At 33.2% G+C, this 11,559-nt stretch overlaps 2 protein-coding genes across 2 annotated transcripts; both read right to left on the bottom strand.

The window, feature by feature from the left end:
* Positions 1-182: 182 nt before the first annotated feature.
* Positions 183-4,617, bottom strand: LOC106110781 (carboxypeptidase B-like). Its single transcript, XM_013292684.1, has 8 exons — positions 4,341-4,617; positions 3,651-3,836; positions 2,939-3,072; positions 2,394-2,554; positions 2,194-2,316; positions 1,988-2,093; positions 1,585-1,731; positions 183-1,200 (listed from the first exon to the last, which is right to left on the bottom strand). Exons 2-8 carry the CDS (start codon positions 3,802-3,804, stop codon positions 712-714), a joined length of 1,314 nt encoding a protein of 437 aa, XP_013148138.1. The 5' UTR covers positions 3,805-3,836; positions 4,341-4,617; the 3' UTR covers positions 183-711.
* A 390-nt stretch (positions 4,618-5,007) lies between these two features.
* Positions 5,008-8,657, bottom strand: LOC106110793 (carboxypeptidase B-like). The gene is made up of 7 exons (XM_013292700.1): positions 8,128-8,657; positions 7,594-7,745; positions 7,284-7,444; positions 6,791-6,916; positions 6,410-6,506; positions 5,463-5,609; positions 5,008-5,374 (listed from the first exon to the last, which is right to left on the bottom strand). Exons 1-7 carry the CDS (start codon positions 8,351-8,353, stop codon positions 5,093-5,095), a joined length of 1,191 nt encoding a protein of 396 aa, XP_013148154.1. The 5' UTR covers positions 8,354-8,657; the 3' UTR covers positions 5,008-5,092.
* Between the last annotated feature and the right edge of the window lie 2,902 nt (positions 8,658-11,559).

The following is an 11,559-nucleotide window of genomic DNA, read 5'->3' as shown; positions in this document are numbered from 1 at the left end:
CGGTTTGCCGAGTTCTATTGGACAATTATTGTATTGCGTAGGACTGTTAAAAATAAGAGATTCGTGCAATAGTGACGTGTCTAGATGTTTTTACGTTAGAAAAATGAATGTGAATTACTTACGGTAATTAATTGTTGACTGTATTATAAAATAATGCAAAAGTCTGTAAATAAAGTTACTGAAATTTTTAATCAGTTCTTTTATTTAACATATCTATGGTGTGGTACAAAATGATAAAACAATTTAAAACTTGGCAACGATAGCCTCGAATCAATAAGCCAATGTTGAACATAATGTAAAGGCAGGTTGTGAGGCAAATTTTTGGATTGCTTCCATAATATAGTTTAAAAGAGAATTTATTTTAAAACATGTTATCGTTTTAAATACTTTTTATCCTAGTTAAAAGTAATCCAAATCTACATTACACACAAGGGACATATTAAATGATCGTGTCGTTTAAATTAGATTATAGCATAAAATAAACATTTCTTCTATCTAGACATACAAAAAAATTACGTAGTTCAAAAACTAATTTTAAACTCTAATGTCGTTTGAATGTTGACTATCTGATTAGGTATGTTACATTTAAAACTGAGTCAGAAAAATGTTTTTTTGATTATAATTATCTATTTAACATTTGTATACCAATAAAAAAATCAAGTCTATGATTTCAAAGTTTCCATTGTCATCAACTGTCAGTTAATTTTTATATTATTCGGTAAAATTGCAAGGTTTGTTCGGTGATCCACGACACTTAGAATGAGTGCTGTCACATTTTTGAGCATTACAACTTTGTCGTGAGTGAGATCGGGAGCACGAGGGTGAATGGCTGCTTTTACAACATGACCTGGAACTCCTACAGGAATGGCATCGGGCACTAACCCATGATGGCGTCCGGGGCACTTTGATTGTATATGACGGCGACTGGCAGGACTCGACACTAAGCGCTGGAGTTATTTTGTTGAATTTTTCAATGTATTCCATTAACTTTGATACGCCGCATAGTACCTCTATGGATGTGCATACTATTTCTTCTTTAGGTAATAAGAATCGATGTCTCTTGCCCCTCAGTTCCACCATGTACGAGTATGGAATGTTAGCGACGGCGTAACTCCAGTCGGTGCTTGTTCCTGACGCGTAATACATGAGATCCTTTGTACTGCCCACTTTGTAAATGTGACCGCTCGCTTGCTGGATAGCCTGCAAATAATTCAAACCATTTTTCACTTAAATGCATAAAAAAAACCATGTTTGGTTTACATATATTAATAACTAGATTTCCGCGTGGAATTATAAAATAAACGTTACTTGTAAACTATTTATTCTTTCAGACTAAGGTCGACATCTATGGTAACGTTCACCGAGATTCATTCAGGCGTTCGGCTTGTTAACTCTTACAAACACTTAGCCATATAAACTTTCACATTTATAATATTAGTAAGATGTACGATTCACAATGACAATACTAGAAAATAATAAAAATAAAATAAAATAGAAGCATTTTTTGTCAAGTGCAAATAAGGAAGGGTTCCGTTGGGTTTGAAAGTCAGTAAAGCCAATGGTTTAACTACGTGATAATTGTACCTTAGCCATAGCAGTGCCTGCTTCCAACATCTGGACGTAATGAGGGCAGGGATCTCCCGTATAGCCCCAGGGGAAGATGATCACCTCGCCGTAGCTGTGGAACGACAGGAACACCTTGAACTTGGTGCCTGCGCTGCAGATCGCTTGCTACACACAAACATAAATTAAAATATAAACATAAATTAAAATATAATATAAAACAAACAAAACAATTTTTACACTAAAATTGTAATTGTAATATATAAATTATAACTTATTCTCGAAAAATACAAATAAGGCTCAGTTATCGTTGCGATAATCTACACTTTTTAGTTTTACATAGAAGAAAAAAAAGGTTTAAAAATTGGTAGACATTCATTTAATGTATAAATAAACAGCAATATAAGGCAAAATAGTTACTCACCCTTATCGCTGACGTTTCTGGCTCAGAAAAAGGTTCAGGACCTCTGTAGAAAATATTAGCAGGATCATCTGATGACCCTTCTTCGTCTCGTTCTCCCCAGCCATAGCTAAAAAGACATTAACTTTCATTATATTTACCATAAAAATGTGGAAGTTATACGATCATAAACCCATCACTACTCTTTATACCTTCCTAAAAAGTTTTACCTAAAGTTCCTGTTAAGATCTACGCCGTAGCATTCGCCGTAGCGTGCCCTATTCTTCCTCCACATACGATCATGTGTATGAGTATACTCATATCCATCAGGGTTCACAACAGGGACTATAAACCTGAAAAAGAATAATAAAAAACATAAATGACTTTCAAAGTGTTAATAAAACTGATATGCTGCAATGTAATATCGTACCAATCTTTATTTGTAATGTAATCCGGCTGCTGATCGTATGTCCTGACGAGTTGGTCTGCGACGTAAGTGAGCACCGCCGTGCTGATCCACTCGCGAGGATGTATCGCCGCGTCCATCCATACGCCCGCATTGTTACACCGCCCGTTAGATATCTTTAACATCTAAAACAGACATAAACCAATATCATATGTATCTTTAAAAAACATAGGAAAAACAATGAACTAAAAAATGGAAAACTGATTTTAATTGCTAACTTATTTATTGAACTTGTGTATCTATGGAAAATTACATCCGTTCCGTAAAGCAGTTTAGGCTACAAACTCTAAAAACATCTATCCATCCATGTAAACTTTGGCTTTTAAAAATAATGGTAAGATTTTTCAAGGATTTACGTTGAGAAGCCCTGATTATTACAAATCGTGATGTTCAAACGTACGAACTAATCTTTAAAGTTACAGTTTCAAATACCCTCTTTAGATTAATAGCTAAGTTAAGAAAACCAATATTTAGTAACAATGTGTATAATAATACAACAATATTCTTACCTTTATCGCGCGGCCTTCAACAGATCGACCAATAGTACACACACTGCATAATGTCGGCCATTCAGCAGCCAGACTTTCCATAAACTCATAAATGACACCCAAACGATGATAGCTCTTCCAATCCATTGGTACCTCTAAACAAGAAAAGAATTAAAAACAAAACTACGCAACATGTAAAGAACCTTTCTGCATGAAATCTATCTATCAAATGCGAAAGTTTTATTTAATCTTCACATTTAAATATATTACTAAATTACACAGGAAGTCCTTTTACTAATCTGCCTTTAAAGTTAATTAACCTTTACTTGTAATTGCTAGTTATAAAAGACAAATACCTTAGAACAATTAGAGATAATAATTTACTAATGACTTTCAGAATTTAAGAGACAATTATTGTATTGCGGATTATAATTACGTCATTTGTTTTGGTAGTCTAACAAAAGAAGAGCGGTGACTCCGAAAGAAATATTTCACTTCAATCTTGAGTCATCTACTATCACTGTGATTATTTTTTTGTTAGGGAAAATGAACATTTTGTTATCTTGTTTCAAGGAGTCGTTTTTACATAAAGGATTGAAATCTTTATAGAAAACGATATAATATAACATGTACACTGCATTTAGTAAGAAAGAGAGATGTAATAACGTTAAGTAAACATAAAAGGTATGGTATTAAGTTCCTTTTGTGAAGCTTAAACTAACAAAGAACATACTTGATCCTGTGGCACATTTCCGATGCTTCGGCTTGACGCCCTCCCTGTCCAGCATGGGGCCCACATCTCCGATAGCTACGGCGAAGGGGATGCTCCGCTCGTACAGCAACTCAGCTACCTGAGTTGACTTTGGACCCTCCACCATTATATCCATTGAGCTACGTTCTTCCTTCCAGATGTTAACCGCTGGGAAAGGCAAATTGGCAAAATCATGTTCTTAGAAGTATGAGATATTCTTATTTCTAATGTTTCATTTGAAAGAAATGAAACAGCATCAATATATTTCTTTCTTCATAGAAGAAGTGTCAAGATAAATCCAATAAGTAGACTATCTTACTAATATTATAAATGAGAAAGTTAAGATGGATGGATGGACGTTTGTTAAAGTTTGTAGCCTAAACGGCTGAAGAGATCTTGATGAAATTTGGCACAAATGTAGAGGATAGTCTGAAAGAACACATAGGTTACTTAATTTTGTTTTTTTAAATTCCGCGCGGACGGAGTCGCGGGCGAAAGCTAGTTCTAAATAAATGGAAATTTAAATACAAGATATAATTTGAAGAGGCCTCAAAACATAAGTATAGATGTAGACTTCAGACATCATAAAGTATTTTATAGAATAATAATTTATTTCAAAATTAGTGTGTATTTCTGAAATTAGGTGTGAATTGTAGTACTCTGGTAACGTACCTCCGACCGTATCCAACGTCTTGATGAAACACCTTTGCTTCTCGCTGTTAAGTTTCACTTCCCATACTTGTGTTTTTCCCCCAAGCGACTTTACGCATGGTGGTGCCACTTTGAGCGAATTTATAAAACTCTCAGATTAAAAACATAGATATTATTGTGTGATGAGCGGAATGTTTGAATTAATATATCACTTGAAATTTATGTATCATTTGAGTTACATTTTAAAACGAATTCATATTTTTTGACGTTTACGTGACAATTTGTTTTCTTTTTTTTCAACTTGCTGTCTTTGCGTAAAACCTTCTTTTATTTAAAATCAAAACAATTCTCATTTGAAATCTATCTCAAAACTAATTCATTACATTTTTTAATTCATATTACTTGGTGTTTTTCCACTAGTTTTGAATTAACTGTGTTTAAAGGTAAATTACTATATTATATAAAGTTTAATAGTTATCAGTGATCTCAGAAATTCTTAAGATTTTTTGCATATCGAAATTTTTATGCAAGTTTATATTTCCCTTTGAGTATCTTATAAAGATGTTTTCAAACTTTACGTAACAATAAGTAATGATGGTCTCAAATGCCTTTATTATTTTTGCATATCAAAATTTCCTTGCTAGCATTTTTTATTTCTGAGACAACCTTTTACCTAATTAACTATATAAATTTTGAAAACGTATTTAAAACAGCGTGTAAAAAGTTTTATCTACTTTTTACATTTTTTTTTGTTATTTCTTCTTGATTTTAGCCTAACTTGGCACTGGGGTCAAATTCGTATTTTCATTATTAACAGGATTATTATCCACAAAGTCCATCAATGCATGAATACAATGCAGAACTTCTTTACAATTCTCTTTAATTTCTTCTTCAGGTAGTTCGAATTTGTGTTCTTTGCTTCTAAGTTCGATCAAATAGCAGTAAGGTATTTTCGCTGCACCATAACTCCAATCTGTACTGGTACCCGAAGCGCCGTACATCACGTCCTTAGATATGCCTACTTTATAAACGTTGCCAGTCGATCGGAATATAGCCTAAGAAAAAAAAAAGACATAACTCTCTCAAAAACCATTAAATTTCTCATATCGTATTTCATACAATAATACTAATAATATGAAAGACCTTTGACATAGCAGTAGCACCTAGAAGCAGTCGCATATAATCCGGACAAAGTTCATCTCTGTATCCGAAAGGGAACACGATCACTTGGCCGAAGCTGTGTAATGTAACGTACACTTTAAACTTGATCCCGGAATTCATGAGAATGTCCTAAAAAAATAGGTAAAGAAGACTAGAAAATTATTTTACCAAGTTAATACGGTGTCTAGATTTCTACGAATATTGAAGATGCAGTTATTTTTATAATGTAAATTTGAAAAGGGGTAATATTAGAATAGTGTAATGAAATTTGATGATCATAAAAACATTTTACCAAAAAATCATGATTGTTAAAACCTCGGTAATTCATCGTTCAAACTCAAAATGTAACAACTTAATTTATGTACGAGCATTAAACTATTTAAACTATTATTTTAACGCTGCGGATAGATTTAAAACTGATGCATTGCAATTGATTTACGACTAAATCCTATTTGCAGTTTAATCTCTCCGTCCATCGCGGATGACACGATTTTGGTATCAACGGTATATTACATCTAAATAATACCGGATTTACATATTCATTGGCGGATATTTTACAAGTTTTTACAACACATACATACATATATAAAAATACTAGCTTTAGCCCGTGACTCCGTTCGCTTGGAATTAGAAAAAAAACCAAATAGCCTATGTGCTCTTTCAGACTATCCTCTACATCCATATCAAATTTCATCAAAATTCGTTTAGCCGTTTAGACTACAAACTCTAACAAACATCCATCCATCCATTCGCATCTTTCGCATTTATAATATTAGTATGTCGTATTAAGGTTCCAAGACATACACAGTGGTTGTCACAACGTGATAGATTGATATATTCCGTTGTGACTTTTTCTTCCAAGTTTTAAAGTCTTTAACCTCTTTAGTAATTTGTGAATTTTGACTGTTATTAAAATACTTATACGTTACTTTCATAGCACTGCTTTCCGGCTCCGAAAAAGGTTCTTTACCTCTAAAGAACGCACTCGAAGGATCAGTTGAAGAGTGTCTACCTCCCCAACCGAAACTAAAAATATTAATTTATCATTTAAAAATAGACATTAATAAAAGGTATTTTTTTTAATTCGATCTATAATTAAATGAGATATATATGAATGGTAAAACTAGTATTGTGATGGACCGTTTATTACGTTTTTCGAGACTTAAATGCAATTTAATTCCGATACATTAAACATGATTGATGATCTTTGTATAATTAACTGACAATTTAAAATGTAAACTACTGACAATAGAGTATTTATTTTAGTTAATGGGCTAGTTTTTATATCGTGTTTATGTTAAGAAATTTACCTGAAATTTCTGTTTAAATCAACGCCGGATATTTCACCGCCGTACGACGCTCGATTTTTCCTCCACATGCGATCTACTTTGTGCGAATAATCGTATCCGTCAGGATTTGCGACCGGCAAAAAATACCTGTTGAAGTAGAAAATAAAACTTTCCACTAATATAAATTACATATTCATCCTTCTATTATAAGACCAACGATCATTAATCTCCGCATCAGCAAACTTCCAGACAACTTTGGAGCGCACGCACACCTTTGACTAAACTATCGCACAACTGATTAGTCGCGCTTTAATTCCTATGTGCTCTCGATTTTTCCTACTCGATTTTTAGTTGTGCAACCAAACAGTCGAATGGTCTGCGAAACAATCGACGATCGCAAACAGTGGTGGGATAGTTTAGTCAAAGGTGTGTCCGCTCTTAGGGTTCGTAAACAAGGATGCTGATATAGAATTTAAAATAAGAAAATTTGTACAATTAATAATAGATTACTTGCCAGTCCTTGTTAGTAAAACATGACGGAAGGTTTTTAAAATTGTGCACAATGTAATTAGCAATGAAAGTGTTGACAGCGGGCGCTATCCACTCCCTGCCGTGGATACCGGCGTCTATCCAGACTGGTTCGTTCTGAACGTCGCTGTTGGAAATCTTCAATATCTATTGAGTAATATTGGTTAATATTGGGGCAAGGAATATGTTGGTTATACAAAAAGAATGTATATCATTAGACATGATCAACGGTCGATTTTTTTTTTAATTAATACTAAACGAAAGCAATGTAATGAGTATATAAGTAAAATACTTACTTTCATCGTCCTACCTTCTGTTGTTATTCCGATAGGTACAACGCTGCAGAGCGAAGGATAATTATATTCCAAACCCTCCATCCATGCGTAGATAACGTCCAGGTTTTGATATTCATTCCAATTCATTCCTTGATCGTTTGGTTTTTGTTTAGCTGTAATCAATAAAAGAGGTTATTTATAAAGCCGTGAACAAACACATTGCATAACATAGTTGCACAATATTTTTCGAATATATGGTAGGTAGAATATAAAAATAAAGGTGTCGTCTAGTGTTGTTAGTCGTCGTTGATCAATTCAGTGTTCCTTTCGCTAGTTTGCCCTTTATCTTATAAAAAAAAATACTACGGTTATGCCAATTAGTCTTTAGAGTTGTATTGAGAAGTCATGCTGTGGATTTACTGATCTTATCTACAGGATGATTTTAATTTGAAGATGTTTTAATAGCATAAGAGTGTGTAGTCTAATCTTTAAATATTGTTTTAATTCTTAGTAGGATTTCTCAAATGATAAAATTAACAAAAGACTAATACTTACGTGTGGTAGGAATTTTTATCGAATCAATTTTGTTCTTCGACTCAACATCTTGTATGAGTGGTTTCTCATTGTACAAGTCCAAATGTTCATTGCGCGTTATGAGATTTTGATATATAAAATTTGAATCTATGATACGCAATATTTCTCTTGAATCATTGTACATATCTAATAATACATTGTTTTTACATTTTTCCTTATGATTCTCATCTTGAGTGTAAACTACCATTGTTTTATCCTTTTTGTTTTATTGAAGAAATATCTACTGTTGGCATATATAACTATTATTACACTTTTTCCCTGCAAATCTTTTTCTTCACCGTACATTATTACAACGAAAAGTTATAGGTTATGTACATTTCTTGTTGCTAAAAATAATCCTAAGTAGTATACAGTTTATTAGTATTTTTGTGTCTTGTGAATTTAAAATGTTGTCAAGATACGGCTAAAATTCAAGATTACAAGATGTATTTTGTTGATTTTATTTAATTTAAGGCGCCAGTTTTGTTTGTAGGTTTGACAGAATTGTTTTGACAAAATAGAAGATTGATAATGACAGTTTAAAATGTAAAAATATCAGATTATAAAATTGTGTTAATATTTAAAAGAAAATTAATAATCGATATTTTTTCTATTACTTTCATAATTGAAGAAAAAAAACTAGTGATGTTACGAACAATTTTTAAAAATGTATGATTGCTATTTTTCTTTTTCTAACTACTACACTTACACACTTACATAACGTTCTATAAGTAACAATATGTTTATAGATTGGCTTTTAGACAATATAAATGTACGTAAACTTTAGAGACGTGTCTAAGTACTTTACACATTACTAAGTCGGGGCGACAGTTAGGTGCGCGCCGCCGGCATTGTCTAATGAAAAACAAAGCTGGGGTATCCGAGCCCAACAGCCCCACGCTCCAAACGCATTTAGCGACTAATTACTAAAACCCTTAGAGTTACTGTACCAAAAAATCGATAAAGAATGTAATCCATTTTATATAGTCTAAAGATTTGTTAAAATCAAAAAGCGAATTTTTTACACGCATCTGCCAAGTTGGTTCTCAACTTTAAGTACTAGACTTGATTGTGAATTAAAAAACAATCATCATACTTCATACTAATATTATAAGTTTGGATAGATGGATAGATGGATGTTTGTTAGAGTTTGTAGCCTAAACGACTGAACGGATCTGGATGAAATTTGGCATAGATGCAGAGGATAGTCTGGAAGAACACATAGGCTACTTTCTTTTGTTTTTATTTATACCACGCGGACGGAGTCGCGGGCGAAAGCTAGTTATTCCATAAAATACGAAAGAGTAACTTAGTATGCTACATTTTATGTGTTTACTAAGTATTAAGAACGTGAGGCTGATCAGTACAAAATAAATCTAAGTAGCGCGTAACAAGCAGCCGTCACTGTAGGGGGCACAATTAAAAAGATAAACGCTGTAAGACGAAGTCGAGGCGACATCTCGGCGGGCGGGGCGGCGCCGTTTGGGGTCCGACGTCTGGTTAGCGGGTTACCCAACTTACCTACGCTACCATTGGAAACGTTCGAGTTCTTTACGAATGTAAGTTTTTATTTAATAGGATGTCAATTATTTAAGTCTTTTTTCGATATGGAGAAGTCTTTTCTCGATACAGAGCATTGTCGGACTTATACGTAATGATTAAAATTTTCATTTAGTTAATGTTCAAAAGAACCTAGGAAAGAAAGTAGTTTTGCTTAATTGTCAATAACTACCTTATTCGAAATAATGTCTCAATGATGATGAAAAATTATTTTTTAGAACTAGACATGCAAGATCAACTTTTGGAAAAGAGATATAAAGACCAGATAGTTAAAACAAAAGGTTATGATAGATTATACAACTGGTATATTATTATATTTTGGATTCAACAGAAAAAGAATCAAATCTACTTTTTTTTACAAATTATTCTACAAATTCCAAAACTGGAGAATTATAATACATCATAAAGTTAAATGTTTTTAATTTTTCCCTGCTTAAGTTAAGTAAGGTTCATTCGAGTTATAAAGTGAGTTACTTACGTGTTTGCGAACAGGAAGTAGGGGTGGCTATTTCATTAACAGGGAGTGCATAGTCGGGGCGAAGGGAGGGGGTGGCGTTTACTGAAAATATCTGATTACATCTAATTATTGAGCGGGGCCGCGCGACTTAGCGCCTTCGTCCTTTGACTCGCTCTTCTTGATTACAAGCGCATTGTTTATATAACCGTTTCGAACTATGCACTGATTAACAATTTTCTTAAGGAAGCTTTTGCAGTATCGTCTTTTTGCACAAAAATGTTTCACACAAGGTACCTTATGTGAAATGTTTTTTACTTACTAAGTATTAAGCATTTAGTACTTACTAAGATTCATATTAAAATAAATGTCATTTTGCACTTCTTATACTGATTAATATTCGAATAAATAACTCCACAATTATAGTAATAAAAGTTTGCGGTGTAAAGAAAAGCGCAGTTTATGTTTTATGAAACCTCTATGTATTTCAAACCGGGAAGTTTACATGTAAAATTTATATTGGTTAGGTTGGTAAATGTTGTATTAATTGGAAAGGCGATTGCTTGGAAACGACCTCTTTTGTTTTGTTCTTACTTTAACGTGTTATTTACTGACAATATACTCTATCGGCCGGTCTCAATAACGCATCCTGGATCGGGAGATCGCTTCAATCGAGAAATAAAACGACCTGCTGGTTGATCACTAACCGGTGTCTCAATAACACCAGATAGCAAACATCAACCGATTTTCAAAATGGATCAGCGGGATCGATGTTCTTTGTGAAGTTCCCTCCTGGCGTTCCATTTCAAGCAGATGTCATTATGACTGTGTTGTAAACCTATTGATGAATTTAAGAAAATATGCACATTTTTGGGTTTTGACGTACTAACTAATTATTAATTTGTTGCGTATTTTACGAATAAAACGTGTTTCAACATGTTCCAAGCAAATTGTCATCAACGAATACTCCCTTTTCGGAGTTTTGGTAGCGGTACGAGATCGTAATCAGAGGAATACATTGTCTGTCAATGTCATTTGACATCAGTTGTCAATGTTATTTACATCAGCTATTAATTTGAAATTTATATAGCTTCTATTCGTGTTTTTTGATAAACAATTAAATATTTATCATCGAAAGTGTAAGTGCAATGGTATGTATACTTTTATTGTGTTTTTGACATGTTTTTACTTTCTACACTTTTCAATAAACTTCCCCCGTGAATATGCTTCAATTCGCTCCTAATTTGTATAAACCCTCTACATAGTAATTTCTTATTATTTCCAGACCTCAAGCAAGCCTCTTACGAAGGAGGACACGAAAACACTGCTTTCGTTCATTGAAAGCAGTGAAATTAAATTGACTTGATGATTGACTAATGCTACCACGAATAAATTGAAAA

Source organism: Papilio polytes, unplaced genomic scaffold, assembly GCF_000836215.1.
Source record: "Papilio polytes unplaced genomic scaffold, Ppol_1.0 DF824191.1, whole genome shotgun sequence".
NCBI classification, from domain to species: Eukaryota; Metazoa; Arthropoda; class Insecta; order Lepidoptera; family Papilionidae; genus Papilio; species Papilio polytes.
This window is presented reverse-complemented; position numbering and strand designations above follow the sequence as displayed.

What these genes read in the sequence shown, in the direction of transcription:
- LOC106110781 (XM_013292684.1), bottom strand. Translation starts at nt 3,804, where the DNA reads ATGGATATAATGGTGGAGGGTCCAAAGTCAACTCAGGTAGCTGAGTTG. An exon ending in GATCTTAACAGGAACTTTAG is followed by an intron (nt 2,094 to 2,193) that starts GTAAAACTTTTT and finishes ATGTCTTTTTAG; the next exon opens with CTATGGCTGGGGAGAACGAG. An exon ending in CAGAAACGTCAGCGATAAGG is followed by an intron (nt 1,732 to 1,987) that starts GTGAGTAACTAT and finishes GTTTGTGTGTAG; the next exon opens with CAAGCGATCTGCAGCGCAGG.
- LOC106110793 (XM_013292700.1), bottom strand. Translation starts at nt 8,353, where the DNA reads ATGGTAGTTTACACTCAAGATGAGAATCATAAGGAAAAATGTAAAAAC. An exon ending in GATTTAAACAGAAATTTCAG is followed by an intron (nt 6,507 to 6,790) that starts GTAAATTTCTTA and finishes TAATATTTTTAG; the next exon opens with TTTCGGTTGGGGAGGTAGAC. An exon ending in GTGCTACTGCTATGTCAAAG is followed by an intron (nt 5,375 to 5,462) that starts GTCTTTCATATT and finishes TTTTTTTCTTAG; the next exon opens with GCTATATTCCGATCGACTGG.